We start from the raw sequence: 17046 nt of genomic DNA, 5'->3' as shown, positions 1-17046 counted from the left end.
ACTACCTGTTGTGTTGCCTTTATTCTTAAGATTAGAGGCATTTTTAACACGCTTGCAGTGCCTTTTAACAGTCCCTCATTAGCATTTCAATGTGATGTCTGTTTAAAGAGCTTTCACTCAATGTGTATTTACAATGAAAACATATTCATTTGATGTGAACCCAAATGGCTCAATCAAGTGGAGTGGCCAAATGAGCTCATACTAATTATTTAACGAACAGCAGAAAGAGTATCTTCCGTTTAAACGGTGATCCAAAGCAACCCATATCTTTCCTTATCTTTTTCTGCCTGTGTGCACTCACTAAATAGCCGAAGCTGGGTTTCTGTATTATTACAGCAAAATTAACATTTTGCTTCAACATGTGATTAGTTCCCTATGTTGAAGACTCGGGCGATTGTAAGGAAGGGAGCTCCGCAAAATACCCATTTTTATTTATTTTTACTGTGCTGCAAAACATTCTTTCATGAAACCATGTCATCATAAACCAGGCCCTTAGCTTAAATGGCCAAATCAAAATGGACCATTTAGATCCCTGCCCTCGTACCCTCTCTCCCAACCAACCTGCTATCCAACCCTGCTACCACCTTGTCTACCTCTGTGACCTGGATGTTCTTAACCTTCCTGTGGACGTAACGTAGAGTTAAGAACTGTAGACCCACATTAATGTGCAAGACCGCCATTAGAATGGGCAGCATAATGGGCAGCACGGTAGCATTGTGGATAGCACAATTGCTTCACAGCTCCAGGGTCCCAGGTTCGATTCCCGGCTTGGGTCACTGTCTGTGCGGAGTCTGCACATCCTCCCCGTGTGTACGTGGGTTTCCTCCGGGTGCTCCAGTTTCCTCCCACAGTCCAAAGATGTGCAGGTTAGGTGGATTGGCCATGATAAATTGCTCTTAGTGTCCTAAATTGCCCTTAGTGTTGGGTGGGGTTACTGGGTTATGGGGATAGGGTGTTGACCTCGGGTAGGGTGCTCTTTCCAAGAGCCTGTGCAGACTCGATGGGCCGAGTGGCCTCCTTCTGCACTGTAAATTCTATGATAGAATCTTTACCAGCCTCATCACCATATTCCAAGCGGCAAAAACGGTTGTCATGGACCATGTTAGAAATGCAGGTCCCCTTGAAGATCAAAGCAGGTCTTGCTTCAGAGCGAATTGGGAGCAGGTCATTCTCACTGAAGCTTGTACTGGGGGCTTTCCCCCAATTGGGGTTACTTCTGGACAGGGTGAGGATGCCGAAGGGTAGCTTTGGAAACCAATGTTTGCACCGAACTCCAGCATCCCCAGTTGTGACCTCTCAAAATTTCTTCCGCTGCCTAATTCAGTCAATGGATGTTCACCTGTTTGACAGTAATTGGGGAACGAGGGGTAAAAAGAGTTGAGAAGCACCCGAGATTGAACAGGCAGAACCTGTGTTTTCAGATACAAAATGGTGCTAGTTTCACAGATGTGAATTGTGTTGGTGTGAACCTCAAATTTGCATTGAAGGTTTTAACCCCAATTATGTTCATTTTACCTCTGAGCTCAGGGAGGTGATGCATTGCTCTGTATCTGCCTGAAAAGCACGCAGCTAGTCAACTGTTCTGTGCTGTACTGTTCTATGTTCTAACTCGCCAGGTTCATTTCTTTGCTCATTGCTGCAACTAAACTTGCATTGTTCTTGAAGGTTTTACCATTATCTGTCACTTTTAGAATTAACACATCCGGCATCAAAAGAGTATTTAATTCGAAGAATTTATTTCTTGTGTTTCACTTTCAGGTCTAATATTCTGCCTTTTGAAGAACCTTAACTACTTTGTTTTGATTTAATTTACAGGGGAGCCATGCCTTGGGGATAAATCCATTTTCTGTCAGATGGAAGTTTTGGCTCGATACTGTTCTATTCCTGGGTATAATAAATTGTGCTGCGAATCCTGCAATAAAAGGGGGCCAACCTTTCCCCCTCCTCCTTCTCAGGCAGCCTCGGACGCTGAAGGTGCCGTGGGCACCGTCCATCCCAGCCCTATCCCAGAAATGGTGACAAAGGCAATCTCTTATAACCATCATCCAACAGTCAAAAGCACTACCGTCAGGAAGGATGCCAGTTCACCAACACCTTTTACTTCTGTCAGCGTGGGTGGCACTGACCGTTCGTCAACCAAAGCTTTCGCGACAGGGTCTCAGGGAACCACCAACAGTTTCACTACGCTAAATGCTCGCACTTTTGCAAGCACGTTTATGCTGCCTGCTGCTCAACAGACAACACGGCACAGTAGCGTGGGTGTGTTTGACTCCGCTACAACTCATCAGCTGTTTACAAACCAGGAGAGAACTTTGCCTCGTACAACTAGTAGGAGCGAGACTTGGAGCACAGAAGCTGCAAGTAGACAGAGAAAGGACGACAGTGAATCAGAAGCAGACTTGACCCACAGAATCTCACCCACCGTAACATGAATTACCAATTCTACAATGATGATGCCCTTCAAACGGAACTGCAGTTTGCAATATTTTCTCAGTGGAACCATAAATCCCTGACAAACAGATTGATACACTTGCTCACTAGGAGGCAGTTTCAGCCAGTATCAGCTCACAGCTGCAGGTAAAAGGTGCGTCCTGGTCAGTGCCTTGTCCACTCGAGATGGTGGTGACCATACATACAAATACTGTAAAAGATAACAGCAGCCTCGTCTATTGCAAAGCTCAAGTGTTTTCAGATACAAAATGGTGCTAGTTTCACAGATGTGAATTGTGTTGGTGTGAACCTCAAATTTGCATTGAAGGTTTTAACCCCAATTATGTTCCTCTTGACACCTAAACAAAAGATCTCATACTTAAGGAATGGGTGCGCGATACGACATGCATGTAGCTCCTCAAGCTTCCTGGTGTCATACAATGTGCTATGTTCGAGCAATTTAAAGATTGACTTGAAAACACCTAACAGTACTGTTGTGGTAATTAAGTGATAAGTAATAACGTTCATAGTGTATATAATGTAAATGTCAGCATCCAAAAAGATAATAGGTTTATAATGTGTAATATTAAGTTTAGCTGTCTTGTTGCTTGTACAGCCTTAACAGCCCAGTTTGGCACGCCATTCGTTACAGAGTACATATATTAACGTAATTCTTTTTTTTGCAGTTTGTATAGATCCTGTACATAAATGAAGAAGAGCTTTTAATTTTAATATTTATTGAACTGGAAAAGAATCTCAGTTTTGCATTGTTGAAAGAATTTATTAGCAATGGCCTCCACGTCTAGTCAATTGTGTCACCGTTTTCTTTCGAGGTCGAAGAGAGGCTACATCAGTGTAATGTAATTAATAGAACGGTTGGACACACAGCGTATGTCCACGTTACAGCTGATGCATTTTCATTCAAAAATATAGAAGTGAATTTTTTTTATAAATAATATCTCTAAGGTTTATTTTTTAGTTTTTTTTAATTGCTGTATGTTAAAAAATAAATAAAAATAAACAGGGAATCTGAGATCTTGTGCCTTGGTTGTTAGATGATCTAAATGTCTAGCCTGATATTAGTGCAATGGGCGGTAACTGTGACACGAATACAGTCTATCATGAGTTTATGAACAGTTTTTAATCTCCTCAGATAGCATGGGAAACAAGTGTTTCGGATCTGCTTCGGCGAAAACCAAAATAGACTGCGATCTGAATGCATCAAGATCCACATTTGGTGCTGTGCATGGCCCTACAAACCACCATCCATTATTTAATGGGTACATCCAGCTCATTAGGCTTTTGAAAAACTTTAATTTCTGCTGTATTTCCGTAAGAAAGTAGGTTCAGTACAGATAAAAGAAATTGCAACACTTAACCGAGCGATCATTTCTTCCACTCATTCCATACATTTAAATGCGGACTGCCTTGTTAAATAGTGTATTAGAAACTAATCCCTATAATGCAGAAGCAATAGACCCATGAAATACTTAGTTAAGCCACCTTTTAGTTTACTGATGAACCATGCTAAAAGTGGTAATAAATGCTATTTCGGTATCTCTTTGTCAGGCGTTTTGTTATAAATGCTGCATTCTATTTTTTTTTATTTTAGAATACCCAATTTTTTTTTTTACAATTAAGGGGTAATTTAATGTTGCCAATCCACCTACACTGCACATCTTTGGGTTGTGGAGGTTAGACCCACACAGACATGTGGTGAATGTGCAAACTCCACACGGACAGTGACCCGGGATTGAACCCGGACCCTCAGCGCCGTAGGAAGCGTGCTGCCCCCTGTATTCTATTTGTAACTTGCGGTCCTGAATTACTATCTTGACATAGTTGATTTTGGCACTATGTCAAATTTCAAATCAACATACTTCCCATCCCTTTTATCAATTTGAAGCACCGCTGATAAATAGTATTCACTGTTCAGTTCTTTGAACGTTTTTCACTGTTGCAAAATGTGTCCAAATGGAGCAATTATTTTGTCAAATCGTGCACACTTGTGCTGAGAGATATTCAGGAGCTGGTTTAGCACACTGGGCTAAATAGCTGGCTTGTAATACAGAACAAGGCAGCAGCGTGGTTTAAATTCCTATACCGGCCTCCCCGAACAGGCGCCGGAATGTGGCGACGAGGGGTTTTACACAGTAACTTCATTGAAGCCTACTTGCGACAATAAGCGATTATTATTATATTCCGCAATCCTTGATACCCTGGCCTTAGATTTAATCACATCTGAAGATAGGGCTGCTGCCTGCCACTTTTAGAACATAGAACATACAGTGCAGAAGGAGGCTATTCGGCCATTCCACTTCCACCCTATCCCCGTAACCCAATAACCCCTCCAAACATTTTTGGTCACGATGGGCAATTTAGCATGGCCAATCCACCTAACCTGTACGCCTTTGGACTGTGGGAGGAAACCGGAGCACCCGGAGGAAACACACGCAGACACGGGGAGAACGTGCAGACTCCGCACAGACAGTGACGCAAGCTGGGAATTGAACCTGGGACCCTGGCGCTGTGAAGCCACGGTGCTAGTCACTTGTGCTACCGGGCTGCCGTGCTTTTGATCCGGATGGTCTGCTTTTTGAATGAAACGCCCAGAATGTTTTTAAGTCGGATTCAAACAACAAAATTAATGAATTTTTGCTCTCAATGGGTGGGGCCGATCCTGGGAATTTTAATTCCCGTCACACGTTCCATCTAAATGGGGGCATTCGGTTGGGAGAATTAGTCCAGTTGCCCCTTGCAAATATGATTCTTAAAATAAGCATCCTTTCGACGCACGTCCTTTTCGTTGCACATTTTACTCCCCCACCCCCCTCACCACCACCACCCCGAATAAAGTCAAGCTGCAGAATTTGCACACACATGCCAAAGCTTTGATAAGTTGGAAGAAAAGTCCAGTAATTTTCCTCAAGGTGCGTCACCCGGGGTACAGCTGTTTAAAATGTGCCTTCCGGTCAACCCCCTATTCAGGGCCCCAGGGTATTGCCAGGTTTCGACCTGCTGTCTATCTTGGCCGTTTAGCACGAGGAAGGGCAAGCTGTTTTTTTTAGATGTCTTTGGGCTTTGGTTGACCGTAAATCATTTGCCTCCAAAGGTCTGGGAGCGGAGAAGCCGAGAAAACCCCAGGGCAGCACAAAAGCTGCCTCTCGGGCGCAATTCAGAAGGGTGATGCTCCCCCATGTTCCGGATGGGTGAATCCATCTCAATATTATCCAAAGCAGGCTGCATAATTGACATGCCATCCACCAACTTGGAAGAGCCACTCCCTCCATCGTTGGTGGGCCATGGCTGCAGTGTACCAGGTGTAATTCGGCAAGTCACCCAAGGCTACTTCACCAGTACCTCCCAAACCTGTGACCCACGGCATTACGTCAACAGCTGTCAGTGCACCAGGATTCCTACATTTGCCCACACATCACCCACAATTTCAACTTAAAACATCTGTTGTCAGTCGTTCAGTTTTGCTGGCTCAAAACTCCCCTTGCAGGAGATACAGAAGTCTGAGAACACGCACAAACAGACTCACAAACAGCTTTTTCCCCGCTGTTACCAGACTCCTAAAAGACCCTCTTATGGACTGACCTCATTAACACTACACCCCTGTATGCTTCATCCGACGCCGGGGTTATGTAGTTACATTGTATACCTTGTGTTGCCCTATTATGTATTTTCTTTTCTTCCCTTTTCTTTTCATGTACTTAATGATCTGTTGAGCTTCTCGCAGAAAAATACTTTTCACTGGACCTCGCTACACGTGGCAATAAACCAATCCAATCCAACAGCACCTAGGGAGCACCTTCACCCCACATACCACAGCAGTTCAAGATAAAGGGCCACTGCAACCTTTTTGTGGGCAGCGAACAATGAGCAAGGGATGCCAACCTGGCAGCTGATAGCCATATCTCAACAGTGAATAAATTGATGCTGGAAAGCCAAGATTTGAATTAGCTGTGTAATTCTGAACAAGTAGGCTACACGACCAAAGAACCTGCTCTGTCAGTCACTGACATAAGAACTAGGAGCAGGAGTAGGCCAGAGAATCATTGAATTTATAGTGCAGAAGGAGGCCATTTGGCCCATCGAGTCTGTACCGGTCCTTGGAAAGAGCACCCCATTTAAGCACGTAGATCCAACCTATCCCCATAACCCAGTAACCCCACCGAACCTAACCTTTTTGGACACTAAGGGCAATTTATCCAGGCCAAAACACCTAACCTGAACATCTTTTGACTGTGGGAGGAAACCGGAGAACCCGGAGGAAACCCACGCAGACACGGGGGGGAACGCGCAGACTCCGCACAGACAGTGACCCAAGCCGGGGATCGAACCTGCGGCCCTGGAGCTGTGAAGCAACTGTGCTACCCACTGTGCTACCGTACTGGCCCCTCGAGCTTGCTCTGCCATTCAATAGGATGGTGGCTGATCTTTTTTGTGGACTCGGCTCCACTTACCCACCCGCTCACCATAACCCTCAATTCCTTTACTGTTCAAAAATCAATCTACCTTTGCCTTAAAAACATCCAACAAGGTCGCCTCAACTGCTTCACTGGACAGGGAATTCCCCAGATTCACAACCCTTTGGTGAAGAAGTTCCTCCTCAACACTGACCATTAATCTTCAGCCATGGCATCTTTTACATCCACCTTCATAGAAACACTACAGTGCATAAGGAGGCCATTTGGCCCATCAAGTCTGCACTGACCCTCCAAACGAGCACCCTACCTCGGTCCACGCCCCCACCCTATCCCCATAATTCAGTAACCCCACCTAGTCTTTTCGACACGAAGGGGCAATTCAGCTTGGCCAAATCCACCTGACCTGCAGATTTTTGGACTGTGAGGAAACCGGAGCACCCGGAGGAAATCGCGGGGAGCATGGGCAAACTCCACACAGTTGCCCAAGGCCAGAATCGAACCCAGGTCCCTGGCGCTGTGAGGCAGCAGTGCCACATTTGAAATACTGTGTCCAATTCTGGTCACCGCACTGTCAGAAGGACGTGGAGGCTTTGGAGAGAGTGCAGAAAAGGTTTACCAGGATGTGGCCCAGTATGGAGGGTATTCCCGTACCAGCCTCCCCGAACAGGCGCCGGAATGTGGCGACTAGGGGCTTTTCACAGTAACTTCATTGAAGCCTACTCGTGACAATAAGCGATTTTCATTTCATTTCATTTCATATTAGCTATGAGGAGAGATTGAATAAACTGGGACTGTTCTCCCTAGAGAGATGGAGGCTGAGGGGCGACCTGATAGAAATTTATAAAATTATTAGGTGTATAGATAGGGTGAACAGTTGGAGGCTTTTTTCCCAGAGCAGAAATGACAATTGCAAGGGGGCACAGGTTCAAGTTGAGGGGGGGGGGGGGGGGGGGGGGGGGAAGGTTCAGTGGAGATGTGCAGGGCAAGTTTTCTTAAACAGATGGTGGTGGTGACCTGGAATGCACTGCCAAGTGAGGTGGTTGAGGCAGATACGTTAGCGACATTCAAGACTTATCTGGATAGGCACATGAACAGATGGGGTATAGAAGGATACAGGCAGTTGGTCTAGATAGGACACTTGATTGGCGCAGGCTTGGAGGGCTGAAGGGCCTGTTCCTGTGCTGTATTGTTATTGGTTCTAACCACTGTGTTACCGTGCCGCCCATTAATGTCCCATTAATAGCTTGATAATGGCTTAATGTCCCAGCTGAAAATTGACATCTGACATTGCCCCACGAAGGAGGTATCACAGAGGTCACTAAATTTTCTCATTCTCAATACACTCTTAGTCTCCCACAATTTTCAGTACCTTCATGGAATCCCTACAGTGCTGAAGGAGGCCATTCAGTCCATCGGATCTGCACCGACCCTCTGAATGAGCACTCTGCTCAAGCCCACTCCCCCGCCCTACCCTCGGAAACCCCGCGCTCTTGGTCTAGGTACCAGCTTTGACTCCGTTGATAGCATTCCCACCTGGGCCAGGTAATTGAGCCCAAAAATCAAAACTGATACTCCAGTGCAGCCTCATCTAGCTTGCTGTAGATGTGGAGCAACAAGTATAATTTTTCCATTCAAGTGGTGAAACCCGATGATTGCATGAAGAGTAACAAGTGTATATTGTGGCGCACTGTCAAACGCAGCATCTTCACTGGTTTTAAGGTGCTTTGAACTGCCCGGAGATTGTGAAAAGTTAAATATAATTGCAGATCAGTCACAAGAACACACCAGAATTAGGAGCAAGAGTTGGCCACCTCCAAGCCTGCCCCGCCACTCAAGACAATCATGGCCGATCTATGGCGACCTTAGCTCCTTTTCTGTGCTGGTTCCCCATCGCCCTCTATTCCTCGATCTATCAAATGTTTATCCAGTTCCACTTTCAATACTTCTAGAGACCCCGCCTCCCCCACCCTCCAGGGCAGAGATTCCCAGAGATTCACCATCCTGTGCGGAAACAAATTCTGCACACCTCCGTTTAAATGACCCTTTATCCTGTAGCTATGTCCCCTTGTTCAAGACTGTCCCACTAGTGAAAATATCTCATCACCTACCCTTTCAAGCTTCCTCAGGGTCTTATATGTTTGAATAAGGTGACCCCTCACTCTTCTAAACTCTAAGGATATGGACTCAGACTATTCAGTCTCTCTTGATAGGACACCCGCTCATCCCAGGCATTAGCCTGGTAAATCTCCTTAGCACTTCCTCACTTGTTACTATATCCTTTTTTCATTGGAAAGACAGGCACAAAGTATTTGTTTAATGTCACGACTGTCTTTATGCCCCATTATAATTTCTTCTAACCTTCGGCAGGATTCTCCGACCCACCGCCGGGCCGGAGAATTGCCGGAGGCCGGCGTCAATCCCGCCCCCACCGTGTCCTGAATTCTCCGGCACTGGAGATTCGGCGGGGGCAGGAATTTCTCCGGCACTGGAGATTCGGCGGGGGAGGGAATCGCTCCGCGCCGGTCGGCGTGGCCCCCCCCCCCCCCGGCAATTCTCTGGCCCGCGATGGGCCGAAGTCCCGCCGCTGTCATGCTTCTCCCGCCAGCGTGGATCAAACCACGGGAGCGGGAGCAGGTGGCTCGGGCGGGCTCCGGGGTCCTGGGGGGGGACGATTTGGCCCCGGGGGGTGCCCCCACGGTGGCCTGGCCCACGATCGGGACCCACCAATCAGCGGGCGGGCCTGTGCCGTGGGGGCATTCCTTTCCTTCCGCCTTCGCCATAGTCTTCACCATGGCAGAGGTGGAAGTGACCCCCTCCCCTGCGCATGCGCGGGGATGACATCAGCAGCCGCTGACGCTCCCGCACATGCGCAGACTTCCGCCGGCCGGTGAAGTCCCTTCGGCCCCGACTGGTGTGGCGCCAAAGGCCTTTCACGCCAGCCGGCGGAGCACCAACGACTCTGGCGCGGGCCTAGCCCCTCAATGTTTGGGCTTGGCCCCGAAAGGTGCGGAGACTTCTGCACCTTTGGGGTGGTCCGACGCCGGAGTTGTTCACACCACTCCATCACGCAACAAACCCATGTTGATTTTTCTGAGTTTCTTCAAGCACTTGCCATTGCTTATCTCGTCTCTTTTAATTTGATTTCCAAAACTGCCTCACCAAAATCGTCCCTCATACCTCCTTAATTGTCATTCTTTAAACTTACGACTCTCGTTTTGGACTTAACCACATCACTCCCAAATTTAATACGAAACTCCATCATGTTATGATCACTCTTCCCCAAAGGATGCCTTACCATAATGGCGCTTTGGTTTAATGCTTTAAGTTTGCGTTGTGATTTGTTTTTCATTGATGCAGTATCGCCTTAAGGGACTGCTGTCTTGATTTGTCCCTTATTTGTTTTAGTTTGATTGATTATACTCAAAAGAGTGGCTGGTTTAGCTCACTCGGCTAAATCGCTGGCTTTTAAAGCCGGCCAGCAGCACGGTTCGATTCCCGTCCCAGCCTCCCCGGACAGGCGCCGGAATGTGGCGACTAGGGGCTTTTCACAGTAACTTCATTGAAGCCTACTCATGACAATAAGCGATTTTCATTTTTCATTTTCAAGAGTATAGTGAAGCTTATCAACCTTGACCCTTTATGACAAGATAGATTTAAAACAGCCTATTCGTCGCTAATTAGAAAACATGAACAAACATGTCAAATTAAAGCTTAGAAATTCAATTCTATGCGGTTTATGCAGTCAGTAGACCCAAAAACCCCGATCAATGTTGCTATCGGCATATTCCCAGTATTCTATTTCTGGCGATTTGGACGTCTAAAGGTAGGCAGCGTACTCAAGAGATTTGAGTGAACAAAAATAAAAATACACAGATCCTGAACTGCAAGCAGTTTACTGGCATATCTTTCAAGTAATCAGAAATAAATTAATAATATTATCACAAAAATAGCAGCAAAATCGCACCAGCACTACAGGATTTCTAACAGTCCTCAGTTGCTTCCATTCCTCGAACTTCAAGTACTGTTTGCACCTTCTGAAATATAAACACGGCTTCCGGAACACACAGCACATAGCTGTGCTGTAGGATTGACACAGGTATCATCAGACGCTCGCATGAGTTCCACAAAGTATTCTCTTCACCTCTCCAATGTGCACTTGAATTGTTTTGGAGAATATATAAACGACTTGTCTCAAGTATCTAATGCCACAACGAACCGAAAAGCACTTTTCCTTTGAGTCTTGATTCATTGCTATATCTTTTGTTGCAATACAGCAGCTGACCAACCGATCGACGCAAGGTGCCCTCTAGTGGTTCGCTTCATATTTGCAATGACTTGTAGCTCCCTATGACTTCAGCAGGATACAGAAAGCGAGCTGGTGGAGAGTTGTTGCCGTAAATGCTCCGTGAAGTCCACTTGGGCTTGCGACAGTGCTTGATTGATGAGAGACTTTGGCAGCCAACCCTTCAACCAAAACAAAAATGCATCTTAAGTGAGAGGTTTCTGACATTTAATCAAGAGGATGTGAAAATACGCAACACGTTCACTCAAGTATAGAATTTATTAGAGTGGTCTTAATAAATACAGCAAGTTTTTATTTTAAGTCATAGTTCTTATTATAAATAGATTTTAAGTGGGGGCAACATGGTGGCGCAGTGGTTAGCACTGCTGCCTCACGGCACCGAGGACCCGGGTTTGATCTCGGCCCCGGGTCACTGTCCGTGTGGAGTTTGCACATTCTCCCCGTGTCTGCGTAGGTCTCGCCCCCGCAACTCAAAGATGTGCAAATTAGGTGGATTGGCCACGCGAAATTGCCCCTTAATTGGAAAAATAAATAGATTTTAAGTGATTGCATCATGTAATTAGTGCCTCTGGAAATCGTGGAGCTCAATGCAATGTTATTTGTGATGCCAAGCAGCATGATTGCACAGTGGTTAGCAGCAACACGGACCCGGGTTCGATTCCGACCTTGGGTGACTGTGTGGAGTTTGCACATTCTCCCCGTGTCTGCGTGGGTTTCCTCCGGGTGCTCCGGTTTCCTCCCACAGTTCAAAGATGTGCAGGTGAGGTGGATTGGCCGTGCTAAATTGACACAGTATCCAAAAGGTCAGGCGGGGTTATAGAGTTAGGTTGGGGGGCTTGGGCCCAGGTAGGGTGCTCTTTCAGAGGGCCGATGCAGACCCGATGGGCTGAATGGCCTCCTTCTGCACTGTAGGGACTCTATGATTCTAAGCCGTGCAGATGAGGAAATTCTCCGAGATCATCGCTGGGCTGGGCAAAGCTCATCCCAGTGAAGACAGGGCAATTAGAAACCAACTTCCATCGCCCTGGACGATATACCCATCAGGAGGTTTGATGGGCTTAGGTGTCACAATGAGGCTGGATTGTGTGGTTCAATCACTGATGCTGAGGATTACATTGTTTGTGGAGCCCACATCGAGTCATTCGCACAACAAGCTGACTGAAAAATAGCATTGAGCAACAAACTAACCTTCAGATCCATGTTGAGAAGCCAAGTAAATCGGGTCTTGTTCTTGTTGTCTGTTGGATGTAGGATAATACAGGAAATCCCAGTTTCAGCCCTGTGTTGGGTGAAAACGTTCATTAGAAATCACGGTTTCACACTTTTTAGTTATTTGCGATAAAGGTCCACTTGAACGATCACAATGTGCTGCAGTTGCTCCATACCTGACAAAGCCTTTCTGTGGCGGCATCAATTTGGATTCCGTGGCTATTCCGGTCAAGTAGCAGAGTGATCCTTCTTTCCAGCAATGCCTCACGCTCACAAAGTCTCTCTGTCCAATGATGTTGCCCGCCGTGTCCCCCATGATTTCATAAGTCACCATGGTCTCTCCACCAATTTTCTGCAGGACCTGAATGAATTGTTAAGAAGGGTTGGTCAAAGTGATATCCCTGGGCAAGCTATCCAGTGAATGTTGAATGTGCAAACGGAAACATTTCCGTCTAGATTGACCTACGTGTATGTGCTTGACGCTTGGGTTCCACAAGTTCATTTGGTCGACCTTCTCGTAAAGCTCGTTGTACACGTGTTCCATGGTTGCGTCCAGCACCGCCTCCAACTTGAAGACTTTCCCGGTCCCAGGCAGGATTTTGCTCACAACGTTGTCACCGTTCTGCTCGAAGCAAAGGGATTATATATTTCTCATTAGAGCGGTTCATCATTAAACTTCGCCCCCAGTTTTCCCCCCTGGATTCTGTTGTATGAGCTGCCCCACCTGCATTCCACCCACCACCACTACTCTGTTGTTAACCGGGTCAGGAACCTTTGCACACATCACATCTGACCTTGTCCCTGACCTCAGCCACCAGGGACACCCACCTGCAGCAGGAGATACTATGTATTTTTTGAAATTCATTTTAGGGATGTGGACATCGCTAGTTAGACCGGCATTTATTGCCCATCCCTAGTTGCGCCTTCAGAAGGTGGTGGTGAGCTGCCTTCTTGAACCGCTGTAGTCCTACAGGTGTAGGTACGCCCACCGTGCTGTTAGGGAGGGAGTTCCAGAATTTTGCCCCAGCGACAGTGAAGGAACGGCCGATATATTTCCCAGTCAGGGTGGTTGGTGACTTGTGGTAACTCACCACCCTCCAGGTGGTGGGGTTCCCAGGTATCTGCTGCCCTTGCCCTTCTAGATGGTAGTGATCATGGGTGAGGAGGCATAGCGACCTCGGATGGCCTTTGCTGGTCATAGCTTGGGGGAAAGGACCAATTATAACACCCTTAATTTCACTCCTCATAAACGAGACAAGGCGTCAAAACTTGCACCGTCTAAATTTGCAATGACAGACAGTCGAGTTAACCCCTGTATCACCATTATAGCCCAGATCTCAAGGCGCGGAATTAAAATGAGTGCATTCAAATAACTAAAATCATTCAAAATAAGTTTTAGAAGTTAAAATAAGTGCTTTGGCGCCACAATATTGAGGCCAGTAAGATGGAACATCTCTGACTGAATCTTTCTTGCAGGCATGGGAAATTAAGCAATTAATTTTAATGGTTCTGTTAATTTAACGTGTGCAGTAATTAACAAGCCAGGCAATAGCTTCCGCAGTGGCTAATTTGAGCTCCCGGGAGTCCTTTGTTGAATTTTGTCGGGGGGGTGGGGGGGGGGGGGGGGGGGGACAGTCTGTGATGTGAGTCATTGTTTGGGGTGCCCCACAGCTATTGGCTCCCTGCGAGACCCCACTTGCTACTTGATGTACCATCAATTGTACGTGAGGCGAGTGATTTACCAAAGTCTGGCTTTAATTGACTAGGACACAGCTCTGCGATCGTCTACAATGGAAAGGACGATCGTCAGGCGTCTGACCATTTATACCTCGTTAATAGAGGCAATCGGTCGAGAGGCACATGACCGACCAGGGCCAATGGTAACCCGACGTTCTGGCCCAATGGCAGACAGGTATGCAGATCATATCACCACACTACTCAAAGCCAATTTGCTACTCAAAGGCCTTGACGGTTCAAGACTCATTAAAATCGTTTTCGAGAACGATCAGTCGATGAGTATATTCAAGACGGCGATTGATAAAATTAAGGGATACACATCTTAATGAATGACCAACTCTTGCTTCTGTTTCTTACGTTGGAAAGAAAATTACCGTTTTGATTTCTGTTGTCCATTCAGTATCTTGTTTTAAAATGCGCAGAGCTTTCTGTAAGGCCTCTTCTCCTTGCTGAACGTAGGACAGTTCTTCTGTATTGAGAGCCTTGTTCAGTTCCAGACTTGCCTCTTCAACCTTAAAAGCTGGGAGTTTCAAAAAAAAACCCAATGTTATGAGCACCAAGTGAGTTGAACAAAACGCACCTCTTTCTTTCCTCCCCTACACTTTGTAAGTATTGGCTAGTTTGGAAAACTTTCCCTGGGCAGCTGCAGGCACCTCACCCGACTAAACTACAACAGCACCCTCCCACTTTTCACTTGCTCAACATCCGTTATGTCCCTAACTTTTTCACATTCTGATGAAAGGTTATTGACCTGAAATGTTAACTGTTTCTCTACCGATTCTACCAGAGTCCCTGAGTACTCCCAACGTTTTCTATCTTTGTGTCCGAATCCTATCATACTCTGGTTTTAGATTAGTTCCTTCCTCCGGACTTGGTTCCGTGACCCTTCATACATTTACCGAATAAAACTCCATCGGTGCAGTAATCAGGCATCACTGAAGAGCCATCATCAGGAGCTGATGATCTGGTCAAACCTGCTCCCAGTGACCTTAGCTGTTTAACCACCCTTCAAACCATGATGTGTTGCCTCAGCTACAACCCAGGTTTGACCCTAGGACCTCTGTGGGGGGGTGGGGGGGTGGGGGGATTGGGGGGGGGGGGGGGGGGCTCCCAGCCGGCACCATTTAATGGAGGCACGCATTTTATTAACAATAGATTATTGGCAGAAACTCCAAATCATCGAATTGCCCGTAACCAAAGTTGGCGTTTTGCCGTCGCTCCCTCAGCCGGTTTAGCTCAAGGTGGCGGACAACTAGTTTGTGACGCAGAGCGAGGTTCACCGCGCAGGTTCAATTCCCGTAGCGGCTGAGGTTAGCCGTGAAAATGAAATGAAAATGAAAATCGCTTATCGCTTCAAATGACGTTGCTGTGAAAAGCCCCCTAGTCGCCACATTCCGGCGCCTGTTCGGGGAGGCTGTTACGGGAAGGCCCCGCCTTCTCAATCTTGCCCCTCACCTGAGGTGCGGTGACCCTCAGATTAAACCACCACCAGTCAGCTCTCTTCTTCCCCCCCCCCCTCCTCCCAAAGGGCAAAGTAGCCAATGGTCACCTGGGATTATGGTGACTTTGCCTTTACTGAGCAATAATATAAACACTGCATCAAAACACAAGCTTACCGCTCAGCAGCTTGTTCTGGGTTAGGGCATCCCAGTTGCTGGTCAGGAAATTTTCTTTTACTTTCAGTCTTCTCAGTTCCTGGGCTAGTGCAGCCACGGCTGTCCGTTTCAGTCCTGCGTGAGTAAAGGAATTGAAATGGTTCAAATAAATCCTTTCACCCTGCCCGGGAGCCTCGCCCAGCGGGGGTAAATTCTTTCTGTCTGCACCTTTTCAAACTAGTCTGCTTCATTCAAAGTGGCCCAGACTTCAGTCTTCACTTTAGAATCAACAGCATTATATTCATCGCTCAACTCCAATCATTTGATAATAATAATCTTTATTGTCACAAGTAGGCTTTACATTAACACTGCAATGAAGTTACTGTGAAACGCCCCTAGTCGCCACATTCCGGCGCCTGTTCGGGTACACAGTGGGAGAATTCAGAATGTCCAATTCACCCAACAAGCACGTCTTTCGAGACTTGTGGGAGGAAACCGGAGCCCCCGGAGGAAACCCACGCAGACACGGGGAGGACGTGCAGTCTCCGCACAGACAGTCACCCAAGCCGGGAGTCCAACCTGGGACCGTGGCACTCCGAAGCAACAGTGCTAACCACGGCGCTACCGTTAAGAACCAGACTATGCGCAGTGCACGATAATTCAACAGTTCTCAGAAACGCATTTGTTTACCTGTCATGTTCCTGAAATGCTGGTGCGAGATTCCACAGCACAGTTTGAATGTAGCTGGTAACATGGTTTACAGCCAATTTCCTGCTGTGTTGCTCCGAGCTTGTGCAGCGCTTACACCGTTTCTCTGCCTTTATATTCACTACGTGAAGGCCAGCAGTTCAGATAAGGAGAGCGCTAGATAGATACTCACCAGATGAACACAGCATTCAAGGACAGAGGCAGAGGCAACGATGAATGTAGAACTATCAGAGGGCACTCTGTGATAGCCTGCTGAATAATGTAGTGCTGCGAAATGAAGAATTACTCACTCACTGATGGTCATAAGACATCTCTTCGTTTGTCACAATAAGACAGCGGGCCATGTATCACCAGGAGGGAACTGGCTCTAAACCGTGCAGCCGACTCGAATGTGCTGTTTCACACCCAGTTAGGCTGCTTGTGCATGTTTGGGAAGGGGGGGGGGGGGTTAAGCTATTTCCCCTTGTGGTTCTAGGACCAGAGGGCATAATCTCAGAGTAAAGGGTTACAGAGATGAGGAGGAATTTCTTCTCTCAGAGGGGAGTGAATCTGTGGAATTCTTTACCGCAGAGAGCTGTAGAGGCCGGGTCGTTGAGTAAGTTCAAGGCTGAGAGAGACTCAATTTTAATCA

General features: G+C 46.9%; 2 protein-coding genes across 5 annotated transcripts in view; one reads left to right on the top strand and one right to left on the bottom strand.

The window, feature by feature from the left end:
* Positions 1-3808, top strand: part of LOC119956043 (A disintegrin and metalloproteinase with thrombospondin motifs 14-like) — a 180686-nt gene extending 176878 nt beyond the window's left edge. For all 4 annotated transcript variants that reach the window (XM_038782814.1, XM_038782813.1, XM_038782812.1 and 1 more), the window contains one exon: positions 1816-3808. In XM_038782814.1, the coding sequence (XP_038638742.1) occupies positions 1816-2432 (617 nt within the window). In that variant the 3' untranslated portion in view covers positions 2433-3808. The remainder of the gene's footprint in view (positions 1-1815) is intronic.
* A 6956-nt stretch (positions 3809-10764) lies between these two features.
* Positions 10765-16821, bottom strand: LOC119956096 (steroidogenic acute regulatory protein-like). Its single transcript, XM_038782949.1, has 7 exons — positions 16398-16821; positions 15729-15842; positions 14487-14632; positions 12842-12997; positions 12552-12736; positions 12355-12445; positions 10765-11327 (listed from the first exon to the last, which is right to left on the bottom strand). Exons 1-7 carry the CDS (start codon positions 16459-16461, stop codon positions 11217-11219), a joined length of 867 nt encoding a protein of 288 aa, XP_038638877.1. The 5' UTR covers positions 16462-16821; the 3' UTR covers positions 10765-11216.
* Between the last annotated feature and the right edge of the window lie 225 nt (positions 16822-17046).

The sequence above is a fragment of the Scyliorhinus canicula genome, chromosome 22 (assembly GCF_902713615.1).
Source record: "Scyliorhinus canicula chromosome 22, sScyCan1.1, whole genome shotgun sequence".
Classification (NCBI taxonomy): domain Eukaryota; kingdom Metazoa; phylum Chordata; class Chondrichthyes; order Carcharhiniformes; family Scyliorhinidae; genus Scyliorhinus; species Scyliorhinus canicula.
Note: the sequence above shows the minus strand (reverse complement) of the source record. Positions and strands in the feature narration are given on the sequence as shown.